General features: G+C 46.0%; 1 protein-coding gene across 4 annotated transcripts in view; it reads left to right on the forward strand.

The window, feature by feature from the left end:
• The window catches only part of ADAMTS3 (ADAM metallopeptidase with thrombospondin type 1 motif 3), a 133,509-nt gene extending 118,854 nt beyond the window's left edge, over positions 1–14,655 (forward strand). For all 4 annotated transcript variants that reach the window (XM_075089955.1, XM_075089957.1, XM_075089954.1 and 1 more), the window contains 7 exons: positions 1,307–1,387; positions 2,973–3,136; positions 3,731–3,896; positions 4,645–4,777; positions 5,046–5,253; positions 5,978–6,095; positions 11,813–14,655. In XM_075089955.1, the coding sequence (XP_074946056.1) occupies positions 1,307–1,387; positions 2,973–3,136; positions 3,731–3,896; positions 4,645–4,777; positions 5,046–5,253; positions 5,978–6,095; positions 11,813–12,390 (1,448 nt within the window). In that variant the 3' untranslated portion in view covers positions 12,391–14,655. The remainder of the gene's footprint in view (positions 1–1,306; positions 1,388–2,972; positions 3,137–3,730; positions 3,897–4,644; positions 4,778–5,045; positions 5,254–5,977; positions 6,096–11,812) is intronic.
• Positions 14,656–16,674: the final 2,019 nt, after the last annotated feature.

Raw genomic sequence — 16,674 nt, forward strand, 5'->3', positions numbered from 1 at the left:
CAACTGGAGAGTTCTTGCTGCGGTTCTCGTCTCCGTTCAGACATCGAGAGATAACGCCAAATCAGGCAAAAGCTTTATGTTTCATATGCTCAAAAGACGATCAATGAAAAGATTGGCAAATGCTGTTCGCGCAGCCGCTCGTCAGCCAAGATGTTACATATTCATAGCTCTTCTTTTCCTTCCCTTAGCTTCTTGGAAAACCTGCGGTGTGTCGGGTGCGTGACAAACTACCGATGCACTCGTTAGTCCCAGAATCCCCAGGGTGAAACAGAATTATTTAAAATGCTGCGTCTGGTGTTTGCAATGCGCAAGTAATAAAACTCTTGTCACATCTAGGCTGCTTCTGCAGCAGGGCTGGATGCCTCGGGACGGTTGCATAGCAAAGTACAAGGCGGAGAGAAACTCACTCAGCTCTTTAAAAAGGGATCTACAGAGATTTGTCGTAACTAAACCTGCAGTGGTTAAAGAGAAAATAAGGGAAATAGGAAAATACCATGCGCTCAGAGTGCTTATGATGCTCTTGTTTGAAATTCAGTATAGCAGTACCTGTTGACAGGTCACTAGGAGAGATTTTAGTCTTCCTAATGATAGTATTTGCTTAGCGTTGCTCTAATTAACTGTGGCCTGGACTGATAAATGAATGAAATACAAAATAAGAATTATTTTCTTTGGGAGCAGCTTTTTACTTTCAGCTGTAACAAGCTGAGTTCAGCCCCACCACTTAGGCAGTAGCAACTTAATTGATGCATTTTCCACTCACAGCTGTAAATAGTTTGGGTTAACTTCCATACAGACAAGCCTCTTCTGACGTGTAGCGACACTGGGCTCTGTACCGCGCCCACCTTTCTTCGGTCTTTGATGTCTCAGAAGTAAGCAAACACTCTTAGGACACGAACATCTAACATGACAGAGAGGAAACTCAAATCTAATGCCCTGGCTGATGAGTGGTTTGGAAAAAATAATCAGGAAGGCTTGTGTTTTTCCGCCTCGCGTGCTGAGGAGCATAGGAAACACATTTTTTGCCTGAATTGTTAGTTGGTATGGCCTATAGCAGCGTAGCTAGTCAAGCGACAAATAGGTTTGTAACTGGCTTCTCTCCTCTCTCTGAAAGAGGAAAAACACGAGGAGGTCCTGTCGAGGAGGTTACAAAACTATTTGCTCGGTTTCCTTCTGACGCTGCCCCTCAGTTGGTGATGGATGCGCTCTTCTGCAAGTAGGAGCTGGATCATGTAGCGCGCTCCTAACCATGGCTATTACTTTTTCTTTCCGTCTCTGCTTTCTCCATTGACTACTACACATGCCAAAGGGTACCTTAAGATGTTTGATATCCCTCCTGGTGCTCGACATGTGTTTATCCAAGAAGACGAGGCTTCTCCTCACTTTCTTGGTAAGTGTTTCTCCCCTCAGGTTTGGCTTTGAGGCATGACGAGACGCGCAGGGTAGTCATGCCAAAGAACCTGAGAAATGAGATAACCAAATTGAAGGGTTTCGGTTAAATAGGTGCATTCAAAATCGCACGTTAAGGACCGAGTCCTACAGCTTAAGCTCAGCAAACAAGTATTTCCTTCCCATTTGAATTCTTCAAAATATTAAACTGATCCTAATTTGCATGTTTACTAACAACAGATTGTCATCACTCACATCTAAGCGGGCACTGCCAGGGTGAAAACTATGTATTCTGTTATTTGAATCAAATTCAGTGTCTTTAAATACTCTTATGTGCTGCAGATTGTAAGCTTTTCTTAATGAAAGACGACTGGGGAACTTGCAATACATTTACGGTCCACTTAATTTCAGGTTTTTCTCACATAGGCCAGTTCATACTGTTGTCAGTGAGGTTGTGTGTTACCGCTTACTGTTTTTTAACACGTAAGGGATTTTTTCAGCTCACAGGAAAGGGGTGAGATCTTCCATGGATTTCAACAGCCTTTTAATCAGCTCCTCATGTGCTAGGGCAACGTCTGAGTTGTAAACCCTTCAAGCAGAGTTAGATTAGTTACTGAAAAGAAGTAGGAATAGGAAAGGAAAATAGAAGGAATTGTTTCAACTGTGATAATGTCCAAGGGGAAAACATTTGATGTCCAAGAGCTTCATTTTGGACCGAGCATAGGCTGATAGTAACTTTCAGAGAAGCACAACTTTGCCTTGGCAGCAAGTGGCTTCGTGAAGCTACTCGCTAGGCGCTGCAGAGCTCCTGCGTGTGGGTTACTATAATCACAGGGACTTGTAAGATTCCTGCATAGTTTTTTATCGTGTTTTACAGTGCATTGGAAGAAGTTGTACAAAGGTAAAAATGAGAGTCCATCTTTCAGTTTTCTAATGTATTGGCTTCTAATTGGAGCACATTAATAATCCCCACGCTGCGTGACTTCAAGGTGTGGTGCAGGAACCCAAACCCAAGTAGTTTCCCAGGGGTTCAAATGCCTCAGCTCTTTGCTTACTGATGTTGGCGTCTAGTCCACACACACATACACAAAAGGAACTAAAATAGGATGAAAAAGTTGTCATTTTCATAATCTGAGGAATATGAGAATTGCCCTTAAAGTCTGCGGAGGTCTCTGTTATATGAACAGGCGTTCCCAGTAATACCGGTTTTGGTCTTACGCAAATAAGGAAGACGGGTGACTCTCAAGATTTGACCCGAGTTCCTTGCTACTACCCGTGCTTCTTGGGAACTAAGCTAGTACGGGGGACGTGCACGTTACATAGGGAGACACGCTTCCGTCTGTCTCTAGTTCTATATGTAATTCACGTGGATAAGGAGGTAAAAATTTAAGCAAATAGGCGAATGCATCTGTCATCAAACTGGAATTTGGAGGCTGCGGGAGATAGCCTTGGATACCACTGGCTAGCGTGTTGGGTTTTCTTGCAAAAGGCCTTCTATAATATCTCGTGTCCAGTTTCACCTAAGCCACCGTGATTGCTGACGATATGATGTGAGGCACGACTGGCACTGTTTCCAATCCTTTTAGCAATTAAGAACCAGGCTACAGGACACTATATTCTGAACGGGAAAGGGGAGGAGGCCAGATCCCGATCTTTCATCGACCTGGGCGTGGAGTGGGAGTACAACATAGAAGACGACATAGAAACTCTCCACACCGACGGGCCCTTGCACGATGCAGTGGTTGTGCTGGTAGGTTACACGTCAAGCAGCGGGAATACGGTGGGGTTGTCTGTTACAAAAAGCGCACGGCCGGCGCGGAGCTTGCGCCGAGGTGAAACGCTGCTGTGTAACGCCTCTCTGACAGGCGCCCGCCGGTGAGGCGGCTGGTAGTCTGAAGCCCTTTTCTCATGAGCTGTTACCCTCTCTTGTAAACTGCTGCCTGTAATGTGTCCATCAGAAGCCCAGTATTGCACTGTCGGATGCCGGGGGGACAATTTCAGTGGGCCAAAAAAGGCCATTGCGTGTCAAACCCCGTCTGAGACCAGCCCTACCCTTTAGCCAAGGGAATGATGTGGTCACACCGTCCTTTCGTCCTAGGTGATGGTGTCCTGCTTGGCCAGCTTAGAATGCCAGCCTAGAAATGTATCTCATTTTGAGTGGCTCTGTGTTGATCTTGCTCTTGTTAGTTCTAACTGTGAAGACAAAAACTGATTTCCTCTCCCCAGTGAGTGAGCTAGCCATTTCCATGTTTCCCCTGAGAGCCAGGCCTTGGTTTCTTTACTTTGCCAAGCAATGAATAATAGCTCTGGTTTTGTACCACTGTTTACATTTGATTCTTATTAGATCATCCCTCGGGAGAATGACACAAGATCTAGCCTGACTTATAAATACATCATTCACGAGGATTCGGTACCAACTATCAACAGCAACAACGTCCTACAGGAGGAAATAGATACTTTTGAGTGGGCGTTAAAGAGTTGGTCGCAGTGCTCCAAACCCTGTGGTGGAGGTAAACAGATGATGTAGCACCTTCTAGTAATGAATGACAAATTACCCAAAGTGGAAAAGTAAAAGGTGGGGGAAGTGAAAGCTTTAGAAACCTTGGCCTTCCTGGTTTTTTTTAAAAGCAGTTTGTTATTTTGGGTGCCCAAGCTTAAAATAGCTTAAGTGCCTGATTGTTCAAAAGCGTCACACTTCCAGCCTAGGAAGAAAAAGTGCATTGAAGGTGTTTAAATTCAGGACCCAAAGCCACTTTGGAAGTACACACTCAGACATTTATGCTACTGAACATTCACTTTACTTACAGTGTGTACATAAGCGTCAGGCAAAGAACCGGGAATGCGGCTGTCAAAGCAACTCTTACACTCAGCAGTCGAGCAGGTGATGTGTTCTGGTAGCAGAAGCACCAAAACGAGACCTGGGTTCATTCCCAGGTTAGCCGGTGACCTACTGCTTGATGTTAAGGAGGTAATTTCTGCCCTCTCTATGCCAGGATTTGTGTGTAATGCAGAGATTAGACTAAGGGGTCATAACTGGCCCTTCTGGCCTTAAAAACCTGTCACAGTGTCGTGTTATAAATAGCATCCACAGAGCACTGTGCAGCAGTCTTGTGCCTGACAACTGAGCAACGCCTGGGCGCGTTTAATACTTTGTAAATATCTGTCACGCAAAACCATTTAATAGGCCATAAAACTTAGATTTAAACCAAAAATCTAAAAAGGGCCTGCCTTTCCTGATTTTTCTGAAATATTTTCCAGGGTTCCAGTACACCAAATACGGGTGCCGCAGGAAAAGTGATAACAAAATGGTTCATCGCAGCTTCTGTGAAGCCAGCAAAAAGCCAAAGCCCATTCGTAGAATGTGCAATCTTCAGGAATGCACGCAGCCTCTGTAAGTGTGTGTCGCATAAAGATAGAAACGATTGCTCCCTGTCATAGGTGTGGAAATGAACCCCGGCCAAATTCGGTAGGAACCTGACAGCGTTCTAGCCTCGAGTTCCTGAGTTCTGGGTGGATTTTTCTACCTGTGTAGGAATGGTTACTGATCTTACTGAGTGGTTTCATCACGAACATATTGTATACAAAGGGCTGCCTGACTGGCAGCAGTATGGCTGATGGGTAAGACTTGTGATGGCATCTTATTCCGTTTTACTTCCCAGCTGGGCAGCAGATGAGTGGGAATACTGCACGAAAACCTGCGGGAATTCAGGCTACCAGATCCGTACCGTGCGTTGCATTCAGCCCCTTCACGACGGTGCCAACCGCTCCGTCCACTTCAAGTACTGCAGCGGAGATCGCCCTGAGAGCCGCAGGCCCTGCAACCGGGTACCGTGCCCTGCCCAGTGGAAAGCCGGACCCTGGTCGGAGGTAGGCAGGCAGCGGTCGTGAGTGAGCGACGGGCCTTTGTCTCGCGCCTGCCGAGTCCGATCTGTGCCTGGGCTGGAAGCTCTGGGCTGCACCGGTCAGTTTTCCAAAACCTGAAAATCCGTAGCAGATAATGCCCTCCTGCTCCACGGGCTCCCGTAGCCCTCCGGACTTCTCCAGAAACCAGCAAGGAAAATACAGTATCAGATACACCATCCCGCAAAACAAACGCTGAAATTTGGCTTGGTTTTCTCCAAGTTTCCAACTTCTCACTTCCCCGCTTCTGCGGATAGCGTAACATTTTTTACCAACTTGGACTTTTTTTTGGAACCACAGAGTTTCTGCAAGGGTTGGTATTGTTACAGTGGCTTAGGAGCAACCAGCTGAACCCGACAGCCAACTCAGTGAACACTGAGTTTTCTCTGTCTTTTGTGTTCTCTTTATGTCAAGATCAGGTATCGGCCACAGGAAGAATAAGTAGCAAGATCCATAATATGCTCTAATGATAAATTTAACATTACAGAAAGCAAGAATCAAGGGAAATACCGTCCTTCTCCTCTGTAGATTTCTCCGTAACATCAGCCTTCACTAAAGGCTTCATTCAAAATTAATTGCTGGAAAGCATCTCTTGCCCTGAAAGCCAACCTTGAGCTATTTTAGTCACACTGATCTTTGCCCACCGCTGTGAAAGCTGAATGTCCTGAATTGTCTTGTGCCTGTTTCGTAGTGTTCTGTGACCTGCGGGGAGGGAACCGAGACCCGGCAGGTCACGTGCCGTGCCGGTGACCAGTGCAACGGAGACAAGCCAGACTCGGCGAGGGTGTGTAAACTCGCTCCCTGTAACGGTAAGAGAACATCTTAAAATGACTGCCGTAGGTGAGGGTGACAATCCCTGTCTCGGTGCAGCCTGTCTAGTGAGCCCAGCGCTGGGTAGAGATGTGAGACACAGATTGCATCCTTGAGTGAACTCCATTGAGAAATAAAAGACCTATATTTAGGTCTAAATAGAAGCTAAACTCCCTGTGACCTTGCTGCGTGAATGTGTACGGGGTTCTGAGACCGGGCAGAGCCTATGCTCACGGGCGGGCAGTGCGCACACCAACCTTGCACTGTGCTTCAAAGATATTACACTCTCAGGAGACAGCCACGCAACACCGCTCATCTCTTGCGTGCTAGAAAACATGCTCTTCCTCAGAGATTCTCCCGGCGCCCTGTGGTTTAGTCCAGCACGTCGTTGATATCATAGCTCCAGGTGATCGGTGCTTCTCACACACCGGGGTCTGTCTTGTAAACATGCTGAAACGGGGGGTTTAAACACGTTAGGCCAGGGTGCATTTGCAAATGTTTGTGCTAGAGGTGAAGGTCAACCCAGAGTCAACCCTGCTCAACTTCTAAATCCCAGGGTAAGTTTTACAAGCCTGCCAGTTGAGGAAATGAAAAAAAAAAAAAAAAATATAAAAATGGAACCACAGAGCATTAATAAGGCTCCTGGGAATCTCATTATGTTGTTCTCGTATAATTTTTTGAACAGGTTTTTTAAGTTTTGTGTGACAACAAAGCCTTTCTTCCTTTAGGTCCGTGACACTATAAGATTTGGGGTTTATTTGGCTTTTAAATCCCTCATGGAAGTCCTAACACTCTGGTCACTAGCTGGTAGAAAAAACAGAGTAAGAGTCCTTAGAAGGCACAGTGTGTTTTCCCACAGAGGGAATCTAACTGCTTCCCATGAGTCTGATAAAGATGTCTGCTTTTGCTCTTATTTGTCTTCTGCCACTGAAAGAACTCAGCGCAGAAGACAGTTCTGGGAGCAATGAAGAGTTACAAAACGCTGTGTCCACTAGGTGGGATCAAATCACTGTCTGTGACTCTGTAAGCAAGTACAAGAGATAAAATCCTGTTTTTCACTGGTGGTAAAAATATTTCCAGAACTGAAAGAACCAAGGGCTACACCTTCGCAAAACCATTCAGGTAGTTTTGATCTTATGCTTTAAGCATCACCTTAAAGAATCTGTACTTCAAGCATCAGTTGGAATTTTCTTGAATAGCCACTGTTCTGTTCCTACCTTTCAGAATTAAGCAGCACAGAGTCTTTTTTCTCCATGTGAGAGTACTACTTCTCTCTCACCATAAGTAATACCCAGAGCCGAGAGCCACTGACCTACGATCCACTTCTGTGGGATATAAGCAATAGACGGCCTTGCGCAGGCCCTTTACAAATGGCAGTTGAATCACACTGGTCAATATTCACTGTATTTTTAGGGTTTTGGATGTTTAATATGCACCCCATCTTGCATGCCCCAGGGAACGAAGGGTTTCTGCGGTCACGTCTAGGCGGGTGCCTAACAGGGCTCTGAAACCCTCGGTACGCTTCCTAAAGAGAGAGGGCACGGCAACGCATCTCAACGGCTATTAAAAAAATGTGAATTAATGGCCATTAATACACCTGGCCTTGATGCAGCAGACCTCTAGCACGACCGGAGCTTTACAAAAACACTGTGAAGTGCTACAAGGGCACAGACTGCTCCATCCTGGCCAAGTCCCCCATACCTTTGACAAAACCACAGGGTCCCTGTGGGCTCTGCCCCTCGGCCCGGCTACACCCACCTCGTCTCTGAGCTGAAACCTCTCTGCTCTGCTCAGGGTTCTGGGCTGTGACCTTCACCAAGCAGTAAGTAGCCGCCAGTATTCTTTCAGATCAAATAGTCTCTCTCTTTCGCCACGCTTTTCTGATGTGGTTTCCACCGCATTCTGTGTTTTGGGGGAAATACAGCTAAAGTATCGATATTTATGTCATATTTATGTAGATAAGCTCTTCATGCATGGTCACACATGGCATTCCTTTACTTTTAAATCCGTATAGCCTTGATTACTATTTTGATTTTCAGGGCTTTAGGCTTGGCAAAACATTAGTCTCTGTCAGGTGGTTTTGACAAATGATTTACTGCCTACGTGCAAGATCGCTGAGAGTTTAATTTTAATGGAGTTGTTGGTGTGAACGTTTGCCACAGTCGGTGTGGTTTCTTTCGTGCTATGTGGCACATAAGCACGCCTCTTCCATTTAATGAAAAAAATTATGTCTGCATACAGAAGAGCCACCACCTCTTCCACTATATGCCTCGTTGGAGCTGAGTCTCCTCGTGTGGAAAACTGAGCCCGCCTCCTATAGATGTTTCACTTAAACTTCATGTGTGTCTCTGATTAGAAGGAAACAGGAGGCCGGACTATATCCTGCAGGCCCGTAGCAATAATCTGAGCAGCAGTCACGTTCCTGTGACTGTGCCAGATTAGAAGGATGGATTTTGTGGTACTGACACAGATAGATGAGCTCCACATAAGAACCTGTGTAGAGCAGACCCTTGAAAAGTCTTGACATGAGCTACCCCTGCTTTGCAACACAGGATACAGAACGAAGGAGAAAGCACGTGTTGTTTTCAAGTTCAGTCCCCAAATACCAGCTTTCAGCGAGGTTTGTCAATGGGATGCCCTCAGCAAGCCGCGCACTTGGAGTTGCAGTGACGCCTTCTGTAAGAGCCGTGCCAACCCTAAAATGTAACGTGGAAAGGTTTTAGTTGCTGTGAATTATAGTCTAGTAGCTTCATCCTCTAAAGATTCCCTAGGGAGCCGATATGCTTTCTTGTCTCTTCTACTCTTAGTTACCGTGAAGCAAGTAACAAATTGTGAGAAGGAGGATTTTTACCGTGAGCATCAGCGGAAGGATACAAGCATTTACATACTGAATAGGAAATGGTTGACTAGATTGTGCAGAATTCACCTAAAAAGTAAAAAAAGGGGATTCTGTGAGTATACAGCTGCAACATTGTACTTATGGAACCTACTGAAAATAGATAAGTACAAAACCAAATCTTTGCACCATCGCTTGAGTCACAAAATCTCAACCATCACAAACCGATACCACAAAAATTAACCGCGAGAGAAGAGGGGCAAGTAAGATGCGTCGTCACTGTGGAGAGGCAAAAATAACGGTTTGGTACTTTCTTTTTTTGGTTTGTCACTTCAGGTGATGCTATTTGCTTTGACTTATATAGTGACATAAATCACAGTGTGTTGAGATGACGACTGCCATAATTTTCCAGATCAGGTGCTTTCATTTACGCAGAAGCATAAAATTGTTCTATGTAAGATGCAAAGATTTGTGTTTCAGTATTAGCTTTTTCTAGTTTAGATGAATTATAAATATAGCCCTTGAATCTCCCGTGCTAAATTCCTGCTGAAAATAGTCTTATAGTGCCTTCGTGGAGTATGTCTATTCCCATGCAAAGCTGCAGATGTAACGCTAGGTTTGTCAAGCACCAGCAAACATCTATCCAAGGAAGCACATTGGGATTAGGAGCAAGGAAAATGTCTATATTGCATGCTGTAGTCATACAATTAGCTATTTATAAACAACATCCCACAACCCCACTGATGCACGTGTGTGTAATTTTCACTGAGTCCAGTGGAATTAAGCTGATTTACCCGGATGGAGAGGTTGGGCTACAGTTAATATTTTAAAATAGGAAAGCTTGGTTGCCTAACGCACTGTTGACATGTGGTGTGGCAGCATCTGCACGCAGGTGAAAAAATAACACGGTAGAGAAAGCTAATTTAATTTTAGAGCTTAATAAGTGGTGTTACACGCCATCTGTTGCTTATTCAAATTGACTACGTTCATTCAAGTTGACTCATTCGACTACGTAATTGCTAACTTTGAATGGAGGACTAGACATGGAACAGATCTTCTCAACAGCTGGGCTTAACTCGTGGCTTTTCACGTAATAATTTTGCATACTTCTATTTTAAGTAAAATCCTTCAATACCATTTCAAGCCAGCTGTGATATCTTGGGAGAATTCTGCTAGTGGAAACTTCCTGCTGGTCTCTCCCTGCAGTGTTCGAATAGCGACTGGATGCACCGAGCTCCTCGTTAGTCCCCATCGCTGGCTTTTCGTCCCGTGACATGCTGGTGTTTGTAGGCTCCTGGTCTGATTCCGGAGCGTTGCCAGGGCCGTAGCACCCCGTTCAGGAGGCTGAGGGGAGATGCAGACGCCCCGCGTTTCTCAAGAGTCCCAGCCGCTGGGCTGAGCCCTCGGTGGGAGAGAGACAGGTTCGGCTGGAACGCAGCGCTGAGACGCGGGGTCTGTTTTGAGGGTCCCTGTAGATGCCTGTGGGGAGGCAATTACCCCTGCCTGCCTGCAGATGCGTTGAGTTCAGAATACCAAGATGCTCTTCTGAACAGCGCTGACCCTGCAGCGAGGCTGGACGAGGTGACCTTGCGAGGTGCCTTCCCACCGTCCCCTGTTGGCTGTTCGTGCTGCCGAGGCACATCATGTTCCAAACTACACAGATCCGTAACAGTGTAAAGGAGCGGTAGGATGAGTTAGACACAGGGAGGAGAATAATAAGGAGCTATTAAATCTCCTCTTTTTAAAATCTGCAAATAGTGCAGCTCATTTCAAATGCCCAGAGCCAATCTCCTGTCACCTGTGCCGTGATGCAGCTCTGGTCAGATACTAACTGAGAATTTGACGTTTTCCTGTGAAATGAGAGCGAAGTTTTAATTTAAACTCACATTCCCATACAGAGTCCCACGGGAGCTTGGGAACTACCCAGGGAGCCTGTACCTTGATATAGTCAGTACAGCAGACTGCAAGATTAATAATACAGCTCTCAACGGTGCCACCTACGCACGAGCGTTACCGGCTCTCAGGGTTTGTCCCAGTCCTGGCAACAGTAAAACTTAGGACTCCGCCTCTCAGCTCACGCGACAGTCTGAAGGAGCCCAAGTACTGAGGTGCTCTTTGCTCAATATCAAAGCGTTATTCTCCTTCTGACTTCTTGCGTTACTGCTTTCCTCTCTACCGGTTTCATCCAACGCTGCATCTCCGTTTGTGAGGCCAGCAAATGCTCAAAGAAACAATGGCATATTTGGGATCTCTAACGGATCTTTGACCTCGTTAACGTCTTTTCCCTGACTGAAAGCAATGCCACGCTCTTAACACCAAGGCATCTTATGTCCGACCTATCTGTGAAAAGCCCGCCGTCAGTACTCCAGTTATGGTTAGGTCACTGATAAACTCAGACTTTACCTAAATAAAACTTTATCCAACTATAACATTCTATTTTAAGACATCGTATAAAAGGCATCATTGAGAGAGATTGCTTGGCATTTAATGTCTTTAAGGGAAGATTGCATTGTTTTTAATGCTGTTGATAGATAATGTCCTCAGGCTAGAAGCGGAGGTGACTCGGGGTGGGTAGGACTACACCTGGCCGGGTACGTGCCCCTCCGCAGATATAACGTGCCTTTCCACAGCTCTTCGCTCCTGGTGCGCACCGAAGCTGACGTTTTCAAAGTGACCACTGATTTCGTCGGTTCCAACGAGGGTTGGTTTTTTCAGGGTGGCGGTGAGTTCTGTCGGGACGAAGCACCTCACGTTGCCTATTCAGAGTTGCCCATGGTTTATGAAACACAGGCAGAACTTTATGAGTGCCCATCTCAATGCTGTCCGGGCATTTCAGCGCTCTTCGCTAGGTTTGCAATCAACATCACGTTTCTTTTGCAGATGAGCCTTGTATGGGAGACAAATCTATCTTCTGTCAAATGGAAGTGCTCGCGCGTTACTGTTCCATCCCCGGCTACAACAAGCTGTGCTGCGAGTCCTGCAGCAAGCGCAGCAGCACCCTCCCGCCGCCGTTCCTGACCGAAGCTGCTGAAACTGAAGAGGAGGTGAAGTTTGAGAGCGATCTGCCTGGGGCTTTGATGATGCCGACACCTGGAGTGCCCCACTACACACAGTTCCTGCCCGGGAGAAGTCCTCCAGGCAGGTTTTCTTTCACAGAAGAGGACGCAGATGCGCACGGCTCCCCGTCCATCCCCAAGGCTTTCAAAGGTGCTGAATTTCCGCAGCGGAGAGCTCCTCAGGCGAGGAAGACTTCCAGGCTGCTCGCTTTGCTGCACCAGCCACCGGCCAACAGCAGCAGTCTCAGTGCTCGTAACGCCCTTGCGCTGGCAGCCGCTGCTCCCGCGGTGCCAGCTAATGCCACCACAGCGGGTGCTCCTTCTCCATCGAGAACCTCAAGGGAGAGCGAGAAGCGCCTCGAGAAGAGACGGCCTTCGAGGCCCTCCGCTGTGGAAAGATGAACGTGAATGCCTCGTGGAGGATAGCCACTGAAAGAGGCTTTGTTTGGCCCTCCGGGTTTAATTCCCCCACTTCTGGACACTGTGGCGCACGCTGCTTTCCACAAGCAGGACACTGCAGGTCATCAACTCATTTTCCTTGTAAATACAAAGAACGAGAAGTGCTGGTTCACTTTCTAGTTGCTCCCGTCCTCCTCCCGTACCGCGTTACCTGGCTAGCTTGAACGCGACGGAGGAAAGCACCAAAGAATATTCCTAGCAGTGAGCAGGAGTTGCTGAGGGCGTCAGTCGAGCTCTAGTACAGAAAAGTGGCCCTGACCTCAGCACCCACCTCATTATTTTTGGTTTTCAAACACTCACGCGTAGAAAATGCCCCGCTACAAGAGGTACCAAACGTTTACACTATACAAAATAGCAGCGGAACAACTGAACCCGTAAGACTTGTTTTGCTAATTTATCTATATAAACGGATATTGTATGAGCAAATTTGCAGCTGTTGTGTAAATACTGTATATTGCAGAAAATCAGTATTATTTTTAAGAGTTTTGTGCTGTCAGACAACTGTTTACCTATGTTGCGTTCTGGACAATTGCTAGGTGCCTGCCATTGAGTACTGCCTTATTTACGTTCCGAGAGTTGATTCTTAAAGCAGCATTATCATAAAAGGAGGAGTCCCGTTTTCATATGATTTACACCTACTGACACTAGGAAAGGGTGGGTTTCTTTGAGTATCAACAATGTGATGCTTTCTTTTGATGGGGGTGGGGGGGTGGGGAAGTGTAAACCTGAAGGCATGAGTCTACTCATAGCTACCCGCCCATTAAAAGCAGGTTTAGAAATTTTAGCGTCATTCCCATCACAGGTTGGAAAACCGATTGTAGGTGCCTGTGAAGGGAACCCCGACACCCGCAGCCTGCGCTGAGCAGGCATTGCTGCGCTTGAGTGCCGTCCGTCCCGGCTCCTGTTGCCGAAGAGGTCAGGCCAGCGTAGGAAACCCTGTATATACTGTAAGTACTGTAATGTTCACGAGTCAAAAAAAAAAAAAAGAGTCCTGCTTTCCAGATGATCTGTTTGTTATTTCTGAAGCTGAAGAGGCGTCACAGAGGTAGAAAGAATAGGCGCTCACAAGGAACAGCTGTGGCAAGACTTAAAACAGATTTTGTTTTTTTCTTTTTTTTCCTACTGGAAGCATCGGTTTAAAGGTGAGAGAGATATTTATTTTGCAGCATGGTTCACCTCAAAATCTCCACAACCACAATGCATCTGACTGCAATAATGCGCTAGTAATTTATGTCAATAGCCATCTTGTTCACAGTCCACCCGACCGCACTCTCTCCTGTGTGTTGCTGTAAAGTACTTGTATATAGGATTGAGAACTAAAGATATTTATTAAAAGTTGATTTCTTGATAGTATTTTATGTACTAAATATTTACACTAAGGGCAGTTGGCTATTCTTTTTGCCAAGATAAAATAGAAAGATGTAATTAGATACCTGTACGTGCTATGCCATATGGATAGAACAGAAATTTAAGCTAACTAAACTACTGTAGAGAAAATGTTGATCTTATTCTTTAAGAAGAAAAAAAAAAAGGTCTTACGACAGCTTTTTGTTACAGGCATCTTTCATTTCTAAATAGGTTATTGAAGTTTCACGTGCAATTTTTGCTTCCCCGTAAAAAGTCCTCATTATTGACCCAGTTAAAAGAGCAGGGAAATATGTACCTCTCAAACGCCGTGAAGTAAATTAGGACGCCAAAGAGGAAATTCTAGAAACACCCGTAGTGGTTATGCGGAATCACTAGGAAGAAATAAGGATGAAAATGGTTATCGGAAGCCTTATAAAGTAAATGAGAGTGTAGGTAGGTTCATCCCGTTCGGGGAAGTATAGGGTCACGCTACGCAAGGCGCATCTTGCGTCGTGGTGCGCGTAACCTAACCCGCTACAGTATTGACGCCTCTAAAGAATTGCTGCTACCTTTCTGCAAGGCTTTTGAAGGTCCAAGAAATTAGTATTAAGCAGATTGTACAGACAATCCCTGAGCCTCAAACAGACAAATAGGGTGTGTTTGTGTCTTCAGAATCCCCCAAAAGTCAAAATCTCTTTTCTCTCTGTCTTTATCTTTTACATATATACAATGTGGGTGTAGATAATCCTTGTACCTTTTTGATTTCTTTTCTACCAAGCTAGTTTCTCTTTCTATAAAGTGTACACTACTGATACTGTTTGTTGTATTGGGGAGCACGTAGCAATAAAATCTTTAACGTAACGACTCTTCTCTGGTTCGATTCACATGGGAGGGTCTGGTTTTTTCGTTTTTCAGTTCGTCTTCTGCAAAATGAAGGGCCGTTTACATCCCAGGCGTGACCTTTACCATCTGGGGAAGAAAAAAGAGCTTATTTGAATTTAATATTTAACTTGATTTCTAAAAACAGAGGCCCTGCTTTTACCATCGGAGAGTGCGGGTTGCAGAGAAACTGGGGAGAGGAAGGAGCGCACTTCCAGTGATCCAAAGGCTTCTTGGTTCGTGTGTGAGTGTCCAGGTGGCAGCTCCGACCCTTTTGTCAAGAACACGTAACGTTTTTGGGCTTAGCTTTTTGAGAAAGGGCAGCTTAGGGACCCCGTGCCAGCCGAACCGGAGGCAGCTGCTCTCCTCTCCTTCACCTGGAGGTGTTTTCTGAGCTGATGAGAGGGTTTCAGGTCTGCACTAGTCATTAAAAAAAAAAAAAACAAAACCACAAAACCCCGACCTCGCCCATGTTATTTCAGTACAGGTGCATGTTCTAAAAAAGAGTCCTGGCCTTCTGGTCCATCTCTCCTTAATCAGCTTTGAGCCCACCCACTCTGAAATGCATCCTTTCATCTAATTGCTGTGTTTCTCATTTGCCAAGTCCAGGCTCGCCTCTGGAGCTGGTATTTACCTAAAGCCACGACTTGCCTGCGACCACGAGGTGATGCGACGCGGGGGCAAGTGGGGATGCGTGACGGGCGTGTGTACTTGCGGGCAGGCACACGGACGCGCCGACTCACGCTCAGGCTTAAGGAAGGAAAGCTAGCTTCCGTCGTAGCGCCCCGCGCTCCGCTTTCACCACCTGGGTAGGTCATTCCGGTATTGTTGCAAAAAGCTGATGCCGGTTTTTATCCACTTCTGGTCGCCTGTTTTCAAGAACGATGGATCCGGACGGGAACTTCGAGAGAAGAGCTAATCTGGTAAGAAAACAGGGAGGTCTTCATCTCAAAGGTGGAGTCTAGGGAAACGTGGGGGTTTTAACAGAGTCAGGAGAAACTTTGGGTGTTGAACCCAGCAGGAGAGAGGGTGGGAGGGACAGCTGATTGCTGCATAGATGAGCAAGGCAGGAAACACATGCCACTGTTAATGAGCCAGCAAGCGCCCTGGGTCGTGCGGGTGCCTCCAGTGGTCACCTGGGGGGTCCCGCACGATGCCCTGCAGTCCGGGTGAGGGGGGAGGATTTCCACGCACTTCTGCTGCTGTGGTGGTTGGTTCTGGAATTTGGCAGTAGTATTCTGGTATTGGGTCTGTAATTATTGATTTTAATGCTAAATGATGTTAACAAAAATAGGCAAAATGGAAAAGTAATACTACGAGGCCAAATTTCCAACTCACTGCATTGTCAGGAGAAGTTTGCGTCGCTCTCTTTGGCGTCAGGTCTCCGCTAAACCTCTGTTTTCGTGCATTCTGCCAAGAATTACGTTCTCCGAGTACGCTCTTGACAGTTTTAAGGTGGGCAGGTAAATCTGAAGTAAACGACTAGCTGAACTGAAATTCCTGTAGAGAGCACCGATACTAACATTTCGTTAGCAAGACCCTTTACAAAATCCTAAGATCCATTTAAGCACCCCTTGAGAGCGCTAAAAAGCTCTATTAATCAATGTTCAATACACAAGCTGTTAGGGTAAATCACTTGCAACTGGCAATAACAACAGTCGCAAACTGCACTGGTTTTCCACTTCTGGAGTGGGTTGCAGAGCAACAGTCCCTGAGAGGTGTCTATTTTAACAGGAAACTGCAGCTTCAACAAGGTGAGAGTGTGTTAAAATACCGCAAAAAAATTCTGCAAGACTGCTGGGTGGTGTTTCATGTGGCAAAATTCAGTTGTTAACTCTGTAAAAGTATTAGAGAGAGGTACCTTGGAAAAGACAGTTTGAGCCTGTCACCATCTGAACTGTAGTTAAGGCAGAGATTCCAGCAGCCACTACCGGTACCTTAGGAAGATGCCAACCATCTGTATTCAAAACAGAAGTCCTTTTACCTCTCGAGTTTTTAAAA

Source organism: Phalacrocorax aristotelis, chromosome 4, assembly GCF_949628215.1.
Source record: "Phalacrocorax aristotelis chromosome 4, bGulAri2.1, whole genome shotgun sequence".
In the NCBI taxonomy this organism is placed as follows: Eukaryota; Metazoa; Chordata; class Aves; order Suliformes; family Phalacrocoracidae; genus Phalacrocorax; species Phalacrocorax aristotelis.